The 21,071-nt window shown below is 37.7% G+C and overlaps 1 protein-coding gene and 1 long non-coding RNA gene across 4 annotated transcripts in view; one reads left to right on the forward strand and one right to left on the reverse strand.

Annotated features, from left to right (window-relative positions):
* LOC136028148 (serine/threonine-protein kinase ULK2-like) overlaps positions 1-21,071 on the reverse strand; it is a 92,739-nt gene that overhangs the window by 30,745 nt on the left and 40,923 nt on the right. For all 3 annotated transcript variants that reach the window (XM_065705812.1, XM_065705811.1, XM_065705813.1), the window contains exons 9-10: positions 20,164-20,368; positions 17,255-17,444 (exon numbers count right to left, since the gene is read on the reverse strand). In XM_065705812.1, the coding sequence (XP_065561884.1) occupies positions 17,255-17,444; positions 20,164-20,368 (395 nt within the window). The remainder of the gene's footprint in view (positions 1-17,254; positions 17,445-20,163; positions 20,369-21,071) is intronic.
* Positions 1,088-20,169, forward strand: LOC136028149 (uncharacterized). The gene is made up of 3 exons (XR_010617752.1): positions 1,088-1,247; positions 9,073-9,191; positions 19,539-20,169. It is a non-coding gene; the product is annotated as an uncharacterized LOC136028149 (long non-coding RNA).

Consider the following 21,071-nt stretch of genomic DNA (forward strand, 5'->3'; position numbering starts at 1 on the left):
TGGTGAGCAAAAATTGAAATCTGTATTAATTCAAAAACGTTTAGAAATAAAAAAAATAAAAAATAAGTTTTTTTTAACTGCAAGTAAAGAGCGACATTAAACCTAAAAACGAACAGAAATTATTCTGTATATAAAAGGGGCTTGTCCCTCATCAACGCACCGCTTGACTCTTACTCACAACTCAACTTTTTAAAACAATAAAAAACTTTAGCGCCAAGAGCGGGCGTCGAGGAGGGGACAACCCCTTTCATATACGGAATAATTTCAGTTCGTTTTCAGTTTTAATGTCGCTCCTTAGCTGCACTTAAAACAAACTTATTTTTTAATTTAATAACAATAAAAGACCTACTTTGGTAGAAATATAATACCATATATAAAATATATACTAAGTGTGTTTTGATTCAATTCGGTCAGAAGTGATATTATTGAGCTTCTATGATCAACATATAAGTATATTGGACTTTTTCCAAAATAATCTGTGCTGAATAGATCGGAAATTGCTGGCCGTTGGTTGAGAATAGCCTAAAAGGTTTGGACTAGTCTATTTTCTGTTCTTATTCATTCTTCCTAGATAAGCTGTGGGAGAAAGGTTGAGAGCACCTTTCTTGCAGTCTATTCCCTATTTATTGCCCTGAATCTATAGCATTCTTGACCATGTACATAAGCAGCACTTTTCACGGGGGGGGGGATAAAAAATAGACTGTCTATGATTTGAATAAGGAGCGCCAAAAAACAACAACCCAGAAATTCAGAATTTCGGGAAGGCCTAGTTGCTTCCCCCTACGTACATCCATGTCCCTATGCTTCAACCTGCTTATTCATTGCTCCGTCGCTGGAATACTCAAAGAATGGCACTTACACTTTTTTCAGTAAAACCATAAAGAAATTTCAAATATTAGATAACAACTACTGATGCGTAATATTAGAAAATATTTTCGTTCGATGACATTTACTGCGTAATGTCATAGTAAATGTATATATTAACTGCGTTACAAGTGTATACTACGCATCTCAACAATCCTAAAAATAAAACTGAACATCATACAATCCAAATTGAAATAAGTAGTTTCCCAGTATAATTGGTTGTTCAAGCAGAAGTTACCAAGAAACCCAAAGAACATTAACACCAGGATGATAGAACATTTTAATTTGAGTTGAATGAAAGGCCTGAGGAATTTTTCATCGTGCAAATAGCAAAAAAGAGGAATGGGAGCGGGCGGAATCGATAGTATTTCCAGGCGGGGCAGGTATGTTTGTCTTTCCACAATCGAGGCATATATACAGTCATGTGCGTTTGTTTCAGGAATGAGACATATCACAGCGCCACAGGCGGACAATGGTCAGCGGAATGAACTACTGTATGCATCACTTAATGCATTACCATAGCTTGTATAGCATGCAAATGTAATTTAATGAATTTGCAGATGGGGGGAAGGAGGGGGGGGGGCAAATACAAAAGAAATAGGGGAATTAAATTAAATCATAGCTTATAGGGAGAAATCGTAAAAATAAGATTAGGGTGGGGGAGGGTTGGCAGGGAGTCGAAGGCCTCTCTCTGATCCATGTCTTCGCCATAGTGCTATGAATAAATTGTTTCTTTTCAGAGAAACTGTGAAATGGATTATCTTGGCTTGGTTTATGTTCATTCCTATTACCTTTTACGCAACTATAGGCAACAAATCATTCTGCTCGTGTGGTGGTGTTGAAAATGACTATCACCTTTTCACTGCATGTCCAAATTATTCTTTTCCTCGCTTGATTTTGATGAATAAAGATACGCCTCCAGAAAACTCAGTGAACCCCCGTCCTTTCTCGACAATTCCCTTTCATTAGGGAATCGAGTCCATAATCCAAAAAACACGATAATTCACTGAATCGATAAACACGAACATCGATTTCTTTTCAACGTCATGCTTTCAAAGGTAGAGTTTTTATTTTGATTATATGTGCAAGGAGTTGTATGCAAATCAAGTTCATTTTAATATAGAAAATCCCCCCCCCCCCATAGAATTCCCTGCGGAAAATTCCTCTACCAAAAATTTGTCCCAAACGTAAAATAACGATGGCATTTTCAAATTTGGAAAGTATTCGAAAAATTCGATTGAATACCAAACTAGCAAAGCTGTTGAATTCCAAATTCAGAGAACTTCTTGAAATAAAAATGTATAATTCCAGAAGTGAGTTAGATGATAGAATTCATAATTAACTAACCGTTCAATACTATAATGGAATATCCAGATATGTGGAAAATTTTGGAGGAAGGAACTGTTAATTATTTGTGTTGAGGAGTCTCTAGTCAAACAGTTCGTGGTAACGAACGACCCGGCTCAATAGTAAACGAAACTCTAAATAACGGAATTTTAATGCTAAAATATATATCAAAAGAATCGGATTTTCATGCTGATTTTAAATATTTAAGTTTCATCAAATTTGGTCTTTATCATCAAAAGTTACGAGCCTGAGAAAATTTGTCTTATTTTAGAAAATAGGGGGAAACACCCCCTAGAAGTCATAGAACCTTAACGAAAATTTTTACCACGTATTTTTTGCCAGAAGACAAATCACGGGTGCGTGTTTATTTGTTTGTTTTTTTTTGTTTTTTTTTCCAGGGGTCATCGTATCGACCAAGTGGTCCTAGAATGTTGCAAGAGGGCTCATTCTAACGGAAATGAAAAGTTCTAGTGCCCTTTTTAAGTGACCAAAAAAATTGGAGGGCACCTAGGCCCCCTCCCACGCTCATTTTTTCTCCAAAGTCAACAGAAAAAAATTTTGAGATAGCCATTTTGTTCCGCATAGTCAAAAACCATAAAAACTATGTCTTTGGGAATGGCTTACTCCCCCACAGTCCCTGGGGGAGGGGCTGCAAATTACAAACTTCGACCAGTGTTTACATATAATAATGGTTATTGGGAAGTGTACAGTCGTTTTCAAGTTTTTTTTTTTTGGTTTTGGGGGTGGGGTTGAGGGGAGGGGGCTATGTGGGAGGATCTTTTCATGGAGAGATATGTCATGGGGGAACAGAAATTCAATGAAAAGGGCGCAGGATTTTCTAAAATTACTATAAAAAAACAATGAAAAAATAAACATGGAAAAGTTCTTTCAATTTAAAGTAAGGAGTACCATTGAAACTTAAATCGAACAGAGATTATTACGCATATGAGGGGTTCTAAAAATACTTTAGCATAAAGAGCGAGGTATTTAGGAGGAGATAAATACCTCGCTCTTTATGCTATAGTATTTTTAGTAATTTCAACTATTTATTCTACGGCCTTTCTGATTCAGGGGTCATTCTTAAAGAATCGGCACAAAACTTACGATTTAGTGTAAAGAGCGAGGTATTAACGAGGGTAAAAACCCCCTCATATACATATTAAAAATTTTAGAATAGAAAAGTTTGTTACGTAAGTTAATTCTTAAGTTACGTATATTTTTTACTAATAAAAAAAATCGTTAAAAATTAAAATTTATAGTTGCCTTTTTGTGTAACCGAAAAATTGCATGGCAACTAGGCCTCCTTCCCCATCCCATATTTCTCAAAATCGTCTGATCAGAACTAAGAGAAAGCCATTTAGCCAAAAAAGGAATTAAAATGTAAATTTCATTTTAATAATTTATGTGTGGAGAGCCAAAATCAAACATGCATTAATTCAAAAACGTTCAGAAATTACATAAAAAAACTAGTTCTTCTAACTGAAAGTAAGGAGCGACATTAAAACTTAAAACGAACAGAAATTACTCTGTATATGAAATGGGTTGTCCCCTCCGCAATCCTTCGCTCTTTACGCTAAAGTTTGACTCTTTACCACAATTCTGCTTTTTAAAACAATTAAAAGCTTTAGCATAAAGAGCGAAGGATTCCGGAGGGGACAACCCATTTCATATACGGAGTAATTTCTGTTCGTTTTAAGTTTTAATGTCGCTCCTTACTTTCAGTTAGAAAAACTCGTTTTTTTTATGTAATTTCACTAAGACCGAAATGCGTTATGAAGGGCCTTAGGGGGGGGGGAATTATACCTATAACTGTCACAAGGGCCTAATCAATCACTTCTTCAAGTTTCTTGGCAGGCAGATGAACAGTGTAGTAATGCATACAGGACACACAGACATATATACATTAGATTCTGTAAAGGAAACTTTGAGCCAAGATCAGTACAATTATCATTGGGGGGGGGGAGTGTGGATTCACTATCAGTGCGTCTATGTTCAGGCCTTCAAAGCCCATTGCTTCTATGCCCAAAAAACTATGCTCCATTTATGGTTAGGGGAACCAATGATGGGTTCGGCCTCCACACCCTTACCATATATCTTGCCAACTGTCGGACTTCTTCTCATAGGCGCTACAAGTTCGTGGTAATGAGCTGTAAATAAGGGGCGATGCAGCAAAATAGTAACCAAAACTGTAACAACGGTATATAAAAAATCGGCTTATAATGTTGATTCCAGATATATAATATTCATTTAGTTTAGTGTTACGCATCAAAAGCTCCAAGGCTGAAAAAAATTAGCCTGATTTTTGAGAAGGGGGAAATACCCCGTAAAATTCAAGGAATCTTAATGAAAATCACATCACCAGATTCATCGTATCCGAGAACTCTATTGTATAAGTTTCAAGCTCCCATCTGCAAAAATGCGGAATTTTATATTTTTTGCCAGAATAAAGATCACGGATACGTGTTTAATTGTTCATTTGTTTTCCCTTGGGTTGATCGTATCGAACCAATAGTCTAAGAATGTCGAGAAAGGAAATTAAATTCCAAATGATATTCATTTGAATTAAAAACTGAAAGTTCTAGTTCCCCTTTTAAGTAACCAAAAAGATTGGAGGGAAACTGGGCCCCCTCCCACCCACCTTTTTCCCGAAGATTCATCCAATCAAAATTATGAGATAGCCATCTTGTTCAACGTAGTTGAAAAGGTCAGTAACTTATGTCTTTGAGGATACCGCAACCCCCCATAGCCACTGAGAAAAGATTTATAAGTCAGGAAATTTGCCCATTTTTTACGTATAGTATTTCTCATTGGGAATAATACAGACATTTTTCAAGGAGAGGGAGAATTTTCTGCTGGGGAGGGAAGTTACTGGGTGGTGAACATTCCAAGGAAAATCTTTACACAGGGGGAATTTCTCAAGATTCCCATACAAAATTCTTTTTATTATGGAACTTGCCCGTCGGCCAAGTGCCATATAGCGGTCGCAATTTCTGTCCGTCCGTCGGTCTATCGGTCCCGGTTTTGCTAGTTCGGGCACCTCCAGATAAGCTAGGACGATAAGAGTTGGCAGACGTACCAGACCAGATTAAATTCAAAATAGTCGTTTCTCCCATTCGACCATCTGGGGGGGGGGGTGTTGGAGGAAGGTAAAATCGTGAAAATTGAGGTATGTTTATCTTACGAATAGGTGATCAGATTTTAATGAAACTTGATATATAGAAAGATCTCATGTCTCAGATGCTCCATTTTCGATTCGGATTGGATCCAGGGGCATTGAGGGGGGGGGGGGTGGAGGGGGGAAACGAAAATCTTGGAAAACGCTTGGAGTGGAGAGATCGCGATGAAACTTGATGGAAAGCATAAGCACAAGATCTAGGATACGTGCTTGACATAACCGGACCGGATCCGCTCTCTTTGGGGAGCTAGGGAAGGATTTCCAGTGCTTTGGCGAGTTCGGTGCTTCTGGACGTGCTAGGACGATGATAACTGCTAGGCGTGTCAGGGACCTGCACAAATTGACTTGATAAAAGTCGTTTCCCAAATTCAACCATCTGGGGGGAGGGAAAGTCGTATAAAATTGAGGTATGTTTATCTTACGAATAGGTGATCAGATCTTAATGAAACTTGATATATAGAAAGATCTCATGTCTCAGATGCTCCATTTTCAATTCTGATCGGGTCCGGGGACATGAGCGGGGTGGAGGGGGAAAATGGAAACCTTGGAAGCCAGAAAATCGTAGAAAACGCTTAGAGTTGAGAGATCGGGATAAAACTTGATGGAAAGCATAAGCACAAGTTCTAGAATACGTGATTGACATAACCGGACCGGACCCGATTTCTCGGGGGAGTTGGGGGGATTTCTAGTGTTTTGGCGAGTTCGAGAATAAGCACAAGTTCTAGACACGTGATTGACATAACCAGACCAGATCCGATCTCTTTGGGGGAGTTGGAGGGATTTCTAGTGCTTTGGTGAGTTCGGTGCTTCTTGACGTGCTAGGACGACGAAAATTAGCAGATGTGTCAGGGACCTGCACAAATTGACTTGGGAACAGTCATTTGCCCGATTCAACCATCTGGAGGGCTGGAGGGAGAGCAAATCGTGAAAATTGAGGTATATTTATCTTACAAATGGGTGATCGGATCTTAATGAAACTAGATATAGAGAACAATCTCGTGTCTTCGATGCTCCATTTTCAATTCGGATCGGACGACTATCATATTAGGTGTTTAAAAATTCTCGTCACAAGTGCAATATGAGCTCTTGACTCTTGTTTTATTAGCTGACGATTTCTCTATTTTCTTTCGCATATATTGTTTTTAAGTAGCTCGTCTGTTTTATTTTTCGACTAACTTGTAGCTTTAATATTAACCTCTCCCCATCCCCGCGCAAAGAAAGCATAGTGTTCTTTCTCGCTCAGAGAGAACTTGCAAAAAGGTTTCCTATCTCTAACTTACGGTAGTAAAAGTAGACTTTATTTTAGATAACCTATCATTATTTCCATTAAAAAAAAGAAATTTTTCAATATTTTCTCTCCCATGTAAACTTTATATCTTGTGTTTCTGATGCCTTTACCCCAATATATTTTATTCTTACAATATGTGTATTTGGGAAAAAGTAGGCTTCCAAACTTTCCGTGATAATATTGCAAAACCAGTTTGCTGGTGACAACGTAATAATAACGAGAACAAAATCTGGTTAATGGGAGATAAATAGATTGACTGTGGGGTACGGGAGGCCATCTCAGCATAAATAAATCCTAAAAACAAAATTAATGTGTACCCAAAGCTCCTGTTACGTCAACACACGTTAAAAGACAATCCTTCCTTAATATTTCATTCCTTAACTTCGGCTGAGACAGCCAAGATGGCTCATTTGGATTTCTATCAGTTTCATTCCGTACCATAACAGGGGTAGGGGAGGGATGAACAAACCCGGGCATAGCCTTTGGGGGGGGGGGTGCTAAGTTGAGTTTTTTTTTATTTACGTTGAGGTGATGATGGTGGGCGAAAACCGAGGATTTCCCCGGGCGCTGAAACCATTAGCTATGCCTTCAATCTTTAGTATTATTAAATAAAAAATAAGTTTTTTCAACTGAAAGTAAGGAGCAACATTAGAACTTCAAACTAACAGAAATACTACATATATGAGGGAGGTTCCTCCTCCTCACCACCTTGTTCATTACGCTGAAGTTTGAATTTTATCCCAATTCTTTAAGAACGACTCCTGAAACAAAGGGTTCGTTTAATTAGAAAAATAAGAACCTTTTTCTTAAAGTAATTAAAAACTTTAGCGTAAAAATGGGGTGTTGAAGAGAAGCAACCCCGTCATATACGAGATAATTTCTGTTCATTTTAAGTTTTAATGTTACTTTTACTTTCAGTTGAAAAAACTAGTTTTTTAAAATTTATTTCTAATCGTTTTTAAATGATGCTGGGATATCCGGCTAACTCCTCCATGGAAGATTCCTTCCCCTCGCGGAAAATCCCTCAATGTCAAGTTCTTCCCGCATAAACTACCCCTTGCTCCCTATTAGAAAAATGCTCCCGCAGAAAATTTCTTCTCGAGAATTTATCATGTGGAAAACTCCCCCATGGAGAATTCCTCCCATAAAAAATCTCCGCACCTACGGAGAGATACTCTAGACAATTCCAACACGGTAAATATATCCCTGGACAGTTTCCCCTTAATATCTCCACATGTAAGATTGACTCAGTACAGAGAAAATAAGACAAACAAGAGCCAAGAGCTCATATGGCACTGGTGACGAGAATTTTTTGAACAGCAAATGTGATAGTCGTCCGATCCGAATTAAAAAGGGGACATACAAAACACAAGATCTTTCTATATGTCAAGTTTCATTAAGAGTGTTATAAAGTCAATCTGTGCAGTTTCCTGACACGCCTATCAATTTTCATCGTCCTAGTACGTCCAAAAGCACCAGAATCGCCAAAGCACTGGATATCCCCCCCAGCTCCCCCAACGAGAGCGGATCCGTTCTGGGTATGTCAATCATGTATCTACGACTTGTGCTTATTATTCTCACCAAGTTTCATCACAATCTCCCCACTCTAAGCGTTTTTCAAGATTTCCAATTTCCCCCCAACTCCCCCCAATGTCATCCAGTCGAGAATTAAAATAAGAGCTCTGAAACACAAGATCCTTCTAAATATCAAATTTCATTAAGATCTGATCATCCGTTCGTAAATTAAAAATACCTTATTTTTTTCTATTTTTCCGAATTAACCGTCCGTCCACTCCCCCCCCCCCCCAGATGGTTGAATCGGGGATTCTATTATTTCTAATTTTAATCTGGCCCGGAACCTGATACACCTGCCAATTTTCATCGTCCTAGCTTATCTTGAAGTGCTCGAACTTGCGAAACCGGGTCCGACAGACCGACGGACGAACAGAAATTGCGATCGCTATATGGCACGGGCAAGTGCCATAAAAATGTCCATAAATAAAAATAAAAACTTGCAGGTATTCCACCAAGTACCCCAATCCGTGTTCAGCGCAAATAAAACAGAAAATTGTTAGCTGATTCCATAAGACAAAAAAAAAACAAAAACAAAAAAAAACAACAAGATTTAAACGTGATACTGGAAACCAAGACCCCAGACATCTTTGGATCTCAGTAGCCAAATTGTAGCAATAAAGCCATGTGCTATATTATATTGGAAATACTTCCAACTAAGTGAGAGAAGCCCACCTTTGGGATTACACGAAAGAAAGGGGACGGAAAACACTTAGCAAGACGAAGGACTGGTACTAAAAAAGGAAGAAGAGACAGTCCTGCAAACAAACTTCACTAGGAAGAATGTCTATTATATGTTATTTTTTTCAGTGCTTATTTTTTTCAGATTAGCCTTAAGGCCCATTTACACAAGTACCTAGCCAGAAATTAGAGTCCGTCATTCAGACAAATCAGAGATTCAGTCAAGAAAGTTTGACACTATTGCACACAATTCAAAAATTAAGAGTAAGTCAATTTTGTTCATTAGCGGCTCAACAGACTTCAACCTTTAACCTTTTTTATTGTGTTTAAACGTGCACTCTCTCACCATGTAGATATGACATGCTTTTATCACACCTTGATCACGCTACGTTTATACAACTGTCACGCCAAAAAATATATGAAGGAGCAGTAAGTGTCCTAATTTCGCTCTTTTTAAATAGAATAGGCCATATATAACAATTTACCCGGTTTCACAATTAGGCAGCAAATAAATATAAATTGAATTTAGAATCACGGTCCGTAACATGAAAAGTCTGCTCTATTGATTAGGGGAGGGGCTGGGAGCTTGATTCTATAAGGGAGGTAATTCCATAATTGTGTTCACCATGGGAGAAAAGCGGTATTTTTTGTTTTCTTTTCAAAATTTTGTAAATAAAATAAGCTGAATCGACTTTTTTTCATTTATTTATCTTTACCTCAATCTTTTCATCTTTATTATTACGTTCTTTAATCTATATATATAAAAATAAGTTGTCTGTCTGTGTGTCTGTCTGTGGATCAGGTGACGTCATATTTCTCTGTTGACTGACGTCATGAAGTTAGTTGTCGTCATTTTTGATATGACGGTGACGTCATTCAAGATATTTAAGACATGCGTTCACGGAAAAATGTTTAATTGTAAAATGACTGAAGAACCTACAATGGCAACAGCCGAGGAAGCTGCTCAAAGAGTCTATGCCAAAAAACTTGCTGCTGATAGAGAAAGTAAGAAAAGAAAGCGTGCCGAGGAATCACAAGAACAGCAAGAAAACAGGCTTGCAGCTGATAGAGAAAGTAAGAAAAGAAAGCGTGCCGAGGAATCACAAGAACAGCAAGAAAACAGGCTTGCGGCTAAAGAACGCAAAACCGCGCAGTTAGATGAAAATCCACCTGGAAAGCGAGAGTCAAAACATATCAAAACTGAAAATGATAGCGATGATGATTGGGTTTGGGATTTTGACTTGGATAAGGTCATCAATGCCTACCAGATTTAAGTTAAAAAACAAAGGTTCGGCGATATGTACTTCATAGTGACGCTGAAAAATAAAGAAGAAAAAAAAAACTGAAAAAATGTAAAAAACTAAAAAAAAACTAAAAAGAAAAAACACTCAAAGATAAATTACAGACCGGGACACAAATGACGACCGACACAGAGGGAACATAAATGACGACCAGGAACCTCAAAGAAAAATTACAGACTGGGACACCCGGACACAAATCACGACCGGGAATATAAATGACGACCGGGACGCAGGGACACAACTACAACGGGGACGCCGGGGGCACAGGCGGGATATATAATTGACGACTGAGACACAGGGATTGTTTGAATAGAAATTACAGACCGGGACACCGGGACACAAATGACGACCGGGACACTGGGACACAGGGAATATAAATGACGACCGGGACACTCAAAGAGAAAATACAAACTGGGACACCAGGACACAAATGACGACCGGGACACAGGGAATATAAATGCTATTTATATGCACAGACAATGGGACAGCGAAGAATGTTGTATATTCGCATGTTTTACGTAGTTAAAAATATATATTTATATCCATCTCTATTCACAGGTGGGACACAGGGACACAGCTACAATGGCGCGTAACTAATATGGCGCGTAACGACTTACGCGCGTGGGGGGGGGGGGCTTGGGGGGCGCGAAGCGCCCCGCCAACTATGTGTTGGGGTGGCGCGAAGCGAGTTGTGTGTATGCATGTTTGTTTGTTTGTAAAAAGAGCGTTTGTATATGACGTCATTATTAGTACATAAGGCTTTGTATATGCACAGACATATAAATATAAATGCTATTTATATGCACAGACAATGGGACAGCGAAGAATGTTGTATATTCGCATGTTTTACGTAGTTAAAAATGTATATTTATATCTATCTCTATTCACAGGTGGGACACAGGGACACAGCTACAATGGCGCGTAACTAATATGGCGCGTAACGACTTACGCGCGCGGGGGGCTTGGGGGGGCGCGAAGCACCCCACCAACTAGGTGTTGGGGTGGCGCGAAGCGCCACCCCAACAGCTAGTTTGAAATAAAAAAAGGAAATGCCAGAGAGCAAGCCTGAAAAATACTCGGGGTCCCAAGGGCCTCATGTTAGTTGCTATTGGTTAAAATTGTCTATAAACTTCTTCCACGTGACTACGTTAAGTCTAAGGGTGACGTCAGGATTTTGACTATACCTGGCGACATCTTGTATAGAAACAAAGGAGTAAATATTGGATATTATACGCAATATATGCCGTATATACAATACAGGCTGGTAATTAAGATGGCAAATTGAAATAGCTTGTAAACAAGAATCGCGTATATCAGGCTTTTCTTTTTATTTTTACGGCAAAAAGCTGCATCTGAGTAGATTATACGCAATATATGCCGTATATACAATACAGGCTGGTAATTAAGATGGCAAATTGAAATAGCTTGTAAACAAGAATCGCGTATATCAGGCTTTTCTTTTTATTTTTACTGCAAAAAAGCTGCGTCTGAGCTAGCATTAGAAAGTCGAAATCGTGTCGACATTTTACCCTTAAGCGTTTGATTAGTGCCCTTTCATATCGACTAGAAATAGGTTATTGAACCCTTTTTTGATGTTAGTTTCAAATATAACACTTCGATATTGTTTGTACTGAAGAATCCAACTATCGGATTTATTTTTTTTTTGTTATTTAATCCTAATGCTCCTTACAATTACTGAACACAAACGAATCATCATTATTTTTCTTAATAAATGTAATTAATTCACCTTCCATTTTTATTTGTCAATTGAATTTATAATTTGCATGTAAAAAAAAGGAGAACAGAGGACCTTTTCTTCTGTCGTCAAGAGACGACAAAAAAGCCGAAATAATTTCAACATTTTAGAAATCGAAAACCACCAAGCCAACAGAGAATTCAACAAAATGGCAAAATTTCTTATCGTGTCAACAGAGATGCCAATACAAACGCGGCTTAATTTTCTGTGGTATGAAGTTACCTTTTTAAGATGTTCGAAACCGTAAAACATAAATTCACACATATTAGTTTTCTCATAATTTAGTTAGAGATCAACATATTTTTTCTATTAAGTTTGAAAATCGACTCATATTCTGCTATTATATTACTGTGTTTACACGAGTATTGTCGTGCAACCGATATCGAAGTTAACGCAGTTACTTTTTTTGTTCCGTAGTAGCATCATAAAATATCCCATATATCTTTTTTCGATTACTTTGTACAGGAGGGATTATCGTAAAATAAAAGGCGGGGGCTCGTTCGATCAGAAACTGAAAGTTCTAGTGGCCTTTTTTAGAGCCAAAAAAGATAGGATGAAAGCCAGCCCTCCCTCCACACATACACAATGCCTTTTTACCTCCAGCGCACTGCCACGATTCTCCGTGGCACTGGGTAAAGAATTTTTGTGAACACTTCAGTTAAAACTGTCAAAAGACAGTGACTTAATTTCCTATGGGACAGGGGGGCAACTGCCCCTCCCAGACCTTGGTTTGTCCCCCCCTACCCAGGTGAAATTTAGTTTCTTCCAAATTTTTTTCCAAACTGAGATAAACTTGCATAATTCAAGCATCAATAGAAACAATCAGTTTTTCAGAACATATTTACCTTTATAGTACTTTTATAGTACTAAATAGTACCTTTATGGTACCTTTATGGTACCTTTACAGTACCAAATAGAACCTTTATGGTACCAAATGGCTTATTTTTTAGTTTTTACTGTTATCTTCACTTGATTTGGAAAAATTGGCTCCAACTTTGCCCCTTTTAGGATTTTGACGAAATTACGCCACTGCAAATGGTCCCAACAATATGTATTCGAGAGGGACATAGCCAACACAGCATCAAGAAAAAGGACTCCATATCATCCATTCTGTGTATTATTCATAAGAAAGTTTTTGGAGTAAAAGTGAACACATATACCTGTTAGTACAGGAGTCAAGGATTGGATGAAAAATTGTGCTTATGATCCCTTAGTTCCAGCAAAGTTTTTTTTTTAGCAGAAAGGTAGTCATGATGCACCTAGTTTAAAGCAGAATCAAGCATGGATTTTCAATCTCAGTAGAAAAAAAAAGAAAAAAAAAAGAGTTGGCATGATCTGCTACTAAAATGAGCTGTTCCAACTCGACGTAAAAAGTCCTCAGCCGAACCCAAACTGAGCTGTCATGATTCGCTGCAGAAACTAGCTACGTTTTGATTTCGGTACAAAAACTGTCCTGACTGTGTAAAAACTATCTAAGTCTTAACTCAGAGGAATTCAGAGCTGTGGAAGGGCTTGATGGACATCAGAAAGGTGGTTATATTGTATCCTCTTTAAATTTGAGTAATAAGGATTTTAAATCTCTGTGATTATAGGATCGATATGCGCCAGTGACTCTTACAACATCAACTAGCCACCAACCCCACAGCGGACTTTTTAACTGAAAGATACAGACTTTCTTGTTTGAATCGGAATCCAGCAAGGATTTCTATTCGGTATAAAGTAGTGGATTAAAATTATACTCTAACCACTCAAGCTTCCCCTGTCATCATTTCGCTGGTGGATAAGCAAAATGACACTTTTCTAAAAATCGGACTGATGCAAGGATATCTAAGTGTCGAGTACAGGAGGGTCAGCGGCCCTTCCGGTTCATGAGGTCCTCACCTCACTACATTTTAGAAGGGTGCGCCTGCTGCACCTTGTGTGAACCAAAATCCAACAACAATTTTCAATCTAAGTGACTAGAAGCACAGAGTTTGTATATCAAACATATCTAACCGCATATCACCAAAAACTTTTCAGCAGTTTTTTCTCCAATAAGCTTGAAACTTACGGAGGCAATATAAAAACGATGATCCACGCAAATATATACCTCTTTTGAGAAATTCCTGTTCTTTTATACTTTGACTAGCAAAAATAAATATTATTTATTTACATGGAAATTACAGATACTTATTGCTATTGTTTCTCTTGGAATAACAACACAGAAAATCCAGTGTACAGGTAGTGAATTTTGTGGCAAAACACATGCTACTTATTCACAATATTAGTTTTCATCGGTGTTGTTCTAACATCTTCCTTGCTTCGTTTTAGTTTGCAGGTTGCCAACTTTGGAAAACTTATAGGAAAAAATTATTTGGAAAAAATTAAGGCTTTTCCTCCTCAACGCCCCACTCTTTACGCTAAAGTTTGACTCTCTCTTAACTCTACATTTTAAAACAGTAAAAAACTTTAGCGTAAAGAGCGGGGCGTTGAGGAGGAAAAGCCCCTTTCATATACGGAGTAATTTTTGTTCGTTTTAAGTTTTAATGTCGCTCCTTACTTTCATTTAAAAAAACTTGTTTTTTTTTTAATTTCTGGACGTTTTTTAATTAATGCATTTTTTTTTATCTTGGCTCTCCACGCATAAATAATTAAAACGAAATTTGCATATTAATTTTTTTTTTGGGCTAAATAGCTTTTTCATAATTTTGATCGGAAGATTTTGAAAAAAAAGAACGAGAGAGGAGGCCTAGTTGCCCTCCAATTTTTTGATTACTTAAAAAGGAAACTATAACTTTTAATTTTTACGAACGTTTTCATAAGTAAAAAATATACTTAACTTACGAATTAACTTACGTAGCGAACTTCTATATTCGTATGTTTTTATTGCGTATATGAGGCGGCTCACCCCTCGTCGATACCTCGCTCCATACACTAAAGCTTAAATTTTGTCCCAATTCCTTAAGAATGACCCCTGAATCACAAAGGCCGTAGAATAAATAGTTGAAATTGCTAAAAATACTTTAGCGTAAAGAGCGAGGTATTACGAGGAGGTAAACCCCTCATATGCGTAATAATTTCTGTTCGTTTTAAGTTTTAATGCTGCTCCTCACTTTCAGTAGAAAAAACTTTTCATATTTATTTTTTCATTGTTTTTTTTAAATAATGCTAGAAAATCCTGCACCCCCTCCATTGAAAGTCTCTTCCCCAATAAAACGTTCCTCCATTGAAAGATCCTCCCACGTAACCCCCCTTCAACTCTCTCCCCAAACCAAAAAAATCCCCCTGAAAACGTCTGTACACTTCCCAGTAACCATTACTATATGTAAACACAGGTCAAAGTTTGTAACTTGCAACCCCTCCCACGGCGACTGCGGGGGAGTAAGTCGTCCCCAAAGACATAGTTATTAGGTTATTCGACTATGGTGAATAAAATGGCTATCTCAGAATTTTGATCCGGTGACTTTGGGGAAAAATGAGCGTGGGAGGGGGCCTAGGTGCCCTCCAATTTTTTTGGTCACTCAAAAAGGGCACTAGAACTTCTATTTTCCGTTAGAATGAGCACTTTGCGACATTCTAGGACCACTGAGTCGATACGATCACCCCTGAAAAACAACAACAAAAAAACAAATAAACACGCATCCGTGATTTGTCTTCTGGCAAAAAATGCTGAATTCCACATTTTTGTAGATGGGTGTAGATTTTTGTAGAAACTTCTACAGTAAGGTTCTCTGATACGCTGAATTTGATGGTGTGATTTTCGTTAAGATCGTATGACTTTTAGGGGGTATTTCCCCCTATTGTCTAAAATGAGGCAAATCTTCTCAGGCTCGTAACGTTTGACGGGTAAGACTAATCTTGATGAAACTTGTATATTTAAAATCAACATTAAAATGCGATTCTTTTGATGTAACTATTGGCATAAAAATTCCATTTTTTAGAGTTTTGGTTACTATTGAGCCGGGTCGCTCCTTACTACAGTTCGTTACCACGAACTGTTTGATTAGGAAAATCAAATATGATTAGGAAAATCAAATATATACTTTATTCTGGGGAAGTCACGCGCGAAAAAAAAAAAAATTACCCAGAAAATAACATATTTATTTAAGGTTTAAAATATTGCTTTGTGTCCATTTAGCTATCCTATGGGGTTGCGGGGCTGAAATCCCATTACTCTCCCATATGAGTGCCCTTACTCTCAATCCACTTGGCTTTCAAAGTTAAGTCACAGTTCTTCTATGTATACTAGTTTTCTGTAACATTTTTCTGTAAAATTTTTAAGGAAAATTTATTTTCTAAATTAGCATTACTTGGCATAAGAATTCAATTGATAATGTGAAATAAGCACAAAAAAAGATAATGGAAAACCCACAAACTTCGCTAACTTTTTCGCTAAGTTTTATATATAGCCCAGGGTGATAAAAGACCCAATTAAGGGGAGGAGGAGGGGTATTATTACAATGACAGTGAATGTTACATTAGGAAAGAACACTGAAAGGTAAACCCAATATTTCTTTTTTTTTCTATCTGATTTACGCCTTATAAGCTAAAATAACTAGTGATTGCCTGTCTTATTATCTACCAACGAACTACCAAAAGAGAAATACTAATCTTGTTTTACCAGCCACGTGAGGCTGCACAATGGCAGCCTCGCGTGGCTGGTGATTGTGCACTTGGGTAGCTTGGGACAATATTCCTCCAGAGTACTCATACAATAAGACACTAGTTGATTTCCAATCATCAAGAGAGGGTATGGTCAGTTTGGTCTCATGGCTGGGGGATGAAGTTGTTTCGTTTTTTTAGGGAGGGGGGGGGTAATAATTTTGTGCTAAGGAAAAGGGAGTAAAATAAGTTTTATCTGGTCCTTACAAGAGAGTAAACACTACATCCCCCCCCCTTTTTATGATCGTCATACAACAGGTTCTTTGGCTAGTTTCCATAATAGCAGGTCAGGATACATCCCCAAATTCAACAAGAAACTAATTATAAGCTAGATTAGGCTCAATATTTTCTTCTCAAGCTTCATCCAGATCTGACGGGTTTTACATTTCAGATACTTCCCACTTCTTAGTTGTCTAAAAATAGCTTACGATAAATACGAAAAAAAAAAAATTACGAAAAATAGCTTACGAACACTTCACAAACAGAGAAACATTTCGGGTAGAAATGTTTGTCGGGCCAAATGATTGAAACTGAGACAGTATTCAATCTCAACTCCCCTAAGAACAGCCTTGGCTGTTTGATTTATATTCAGAAGAATAAAAATGACAACAAAATCAACAGAAGGATACCTTTAAGAAAGCGCTACGCTGAGATGGCACTGGCAAAGGTTCTGGCAGCTCTTTTGATTCTCTAATAGGCTCACGGGAGTCAAAATTCAAAGCTCGTGTGGGGCTGCTGAGTGTATTGGACGTACCACTTGTGCTCTGTCGTCGGAGCAACTCTTGTGCTAATGGAGATGTCCTCCTTGGTGACCCAGTCCTAGCAGACAACAAAATTATTAGGTACAATCATCTTTTATACATGAAACAAGTGCTAATAGGCCCGTATTGGTATCTTATTTGAGCAATAATTTTACCATTTAACGGAATATTTAATCAGGCCTTTCAACCCAGCCACTGTTTTTTTCCGCAAGCCACAAGCTTACCACTTTTTGTTATAGTAGTATTTAATTTATAGGTGCATGCAAGATGAGACCAAACATACAGTCCCTAATACAAGCTCTAAATAGGCAGACAGAAGACTCCGCACTAAAGTACTAAAAACTCCGCATTTTCGAGACAAAACTCAAGACATACTATGGAAAGTTAGCAAAACGAACAAAATAAGGTGAAAAAATGTTTGGCTATCTGAATTTCCAGTGTTTTATTTTCTTTAAAAAAAAACGTAAACATTCCCAATTCACCGTATTGAAAACCCAGAAGAAGAGGTTTTCAGACAACAGGGCCAAGAACTGTCCAAAATAATGGTTCACCAGGAATAGTACATATTTTTTTCATTCTTTTGACGGAAATCATAACGAATAAGTTGTTGTAGACTCGTTCGTTGAATTTTAAGCCAGACAGTATGTGACCTACTTCTTTGCAAAACAAAAATTTTCATGAGAAATATCACCTGATAGCATTTCTAGGACAGTTATGCAGGGAAAGGGGGCGGGGCTTAGAACTCGTCAAAATCCCAATATCTTTAGTCGATTTTCTATTCTTTTTTTTTCGCTTTGTCTTCTTTGCGGAATTTAAACGATTTTTCGTTTTTTGTAATTTTCAAATTTATGTCCCCGTTCCACCAACATAAAGCCGCAGGAGCCTGAATCGCATTTGTGCTCATTCGTATTTCTTCTCTTATTTTGTCTCAACAGCTTTTATTAGTGCTTCATTCACTTCTTCTTTTATAAGTCTTGCTTTTCTTGCTCGTATTTTCAGCACTACATTCAGTTTCTTTTTTTTACGGGCCAAATTGCATGCACATCCAGTCAGACAAACTATTGAAATTATTTAATCCCTTTGACAGTGACTGGCTACATATCGAGAAACCCAACAACTATGACGAAGAATAATTACCAGAGAAGAGCCAAACAGCTTTTAAACTCGTCCTACCTCAAAATTATAATAAAAAGAATAGAATATTCTATTCTATAAAATTCCTTTGTCGAACTATCAGATTCTACTATTCGATGATTTCTCTTATATTACAAGCTGGGCTTAAGGCCATGAACCGATGGCGAGAACTTTTAAGAAACAAACAATTTACCCCAGCCATTCCGGCTCAGACGGATGTCGCAAATCAGGCTATCCAACTATCCATTCATTCCGTTCATATAACATTTTTACACCACTCATTACTTTCAGATGAAACAACTTTTTTTTTTATTAAACACATAGAGGGAGAGAGGAGTCTTCTGCCCTTTGATAGCTTTCTAAATTTAAATACAGGATTAGAACTTAGAATTTCTGTTCGAGTCACCCCTCTCCAAAGTTCATAAAACCATCCATACACAAAAATTTGGCCAGGAAAAACAAATCATACATGGCCGACATGCCACCTAATCATACCCCTACCCCTCCTGTACGTGTATACCTGACCGTACAAGTCCTGATTTTTTTTTTGTAAAACCATAGAATTGGCTACGCAAAGTTGCTTTCAGTAGAGCACACAACCACTATCAAATGGCTGATTTTTTTTTAGCATACCCTACCCTTCATCCCGAAAGTGCCACCAGTGAATTTCCTTGGTGGGAGGGGGGCAGGTGTCACAAGGAGCTTTGCTTTTACTAAGATTCCCAAAGGGAGCAAAAAGAAAATAGTTTCTCTTTCTTTAATACCCAGAGCGAGAGAGGAATCTCTTACCCTTTGATTACTTTCTACCTTTGAATAGGGCATTAGAACTTCGTTTTTCCGAAAAAACAAATCATACATGGCCGACATGTCACTTAATCATACCTCTACCCCTCCTCTACGCGTATACCTGACCGTACAAGTCTTGATTTTTTTGAAAACCGTAGAATTGGCTACACAACGTTGCTTTCAGTAAAGCAAACAACCAGTATCAAAATGACTGATTTTTTATTTTTTTTAGCATAACCTACCTTCACCCCGAAAGTTGGCTACGCAACCCTTCAATTGGCTGCACAACGTTGCTTTCAGTTGAGCACACAACCATTATCAAAATGACTTATTTTTTATTGAGGAGCTTTGCAGGTTTCACAAGGAGCTTTGCTTTTACTAAGATTCCGTATACAGCAGATAGAAGTAACACTTTACAGATTGCTGATACTTGCTTTGAAAAAAGAAACACACCTGCATCGAACTAATATAAAAGAAAATTGCTATTTAGTGTACGCTAGGACATTAAGAGCTCGATCTACAACAGAACCAAATAGTATGAAAAACTGGTAAAAGGAAACTCAAGTCTAATCAGAACAATTTATTCAAAATGATAGGTTACCAGCGTTCAGAAAAATTCAGGTAAGACCCAAATACACTTAGAACTTGAGGTGAAATCCCACCCTCATACCAACAAAACTGTTTAAGCTCCTTTTCCACCCTGTTCGAAACAGAACTTCACTTTTCACTTCTTCCTAAGAAATTCTAAGCACCTTCAATTCTTTTCTTATGACCCTTTTCCAGCACATTCGAGGACAGCCTCGAATGGGGAATGGAGTTACGGATACGATTTTACCATAAATCTTTAAATTACTTACGTATAAGCGCGTGGTCTAACAGGTGACCGTTCAGGTGTTGGCGGAGTTGCAGAAGCCGAGGGGACTAAAACAAAATCATCAATTTCATCTGGAGATAATGGCTGTGTTTCCTTCGGAGGAGGGGTGGTAAGCTTTTCAGGGGAAAGGATAATACTTTCCATTTCTTTTGCTAAATTTTCAGTCAATTTTTCCACCACAGCAGGACCTTTGAATAATATACAGAAGTAAATAATAATAAACGATAAAGCTCCACTTTTAAACACACTACATAGACTAAGGTTATTCGAGACTATCTAAATCAGGGGTTTCCAAACGAAGATATCCGCACCTATAAGGGGGGGGGGTTGAGAAATCTAAAAATCTCCTCAATTGCAGTTTAGACATCCCCAGGCATTCAGTCTCCCTAAAATTCTCACAATCAAACTTTTGTACAACAGGTTCAAATGACGTTAGGTTACAATCCAGAAGATAAAACCTTATACTGTCTAAATAAGTGGATAGCCCAAGTAAATATAAATCAAGTAGATAATTGGACAATGGACCGGCCTCTTTGGTACCCCACATGAAATCCGATACGACAAAAAAAAACTGATCTTCAGTCAATGCTTTAATAAATTTCCAGAAAAATAACTTGCAAACTGCTTTAAACAAACACTCCTCCTAATATTCAGAATGTTGTTCTAAAATCTACTGTAACAAAATATTGCCTTAAATAAATAAAAATGTAAGGGGAATCTGATCTTTCTCAAAACAAATATTTACAAAAACGACAAGATAAACGCCATTTTAACTAGTTGAAAAGAAATCCCAAAGATGAAACTCAGATGCAGTTCACGTGAGATGGTCATGTGAACGTTGATGAGTAACTTTTTCCAATGTTTTGAAAATGATATCAATATCAAGCTTTG

The sequence above is a fragment of the Artemia franciscana genome, chromosome 6 (genome assembly GCF_032884065.1).
Source record: "Artemia franciscana chromosome 6, ASM3288406v1, whole genome shotgun sequence".
In the NCBI taxonomy this organism is placed as follows: Eukaryota; Metazoa; Arthropoda; class Branchiopoda; order Anostraca; family Artemiidae; genus Artemia; species Artemia franciscana.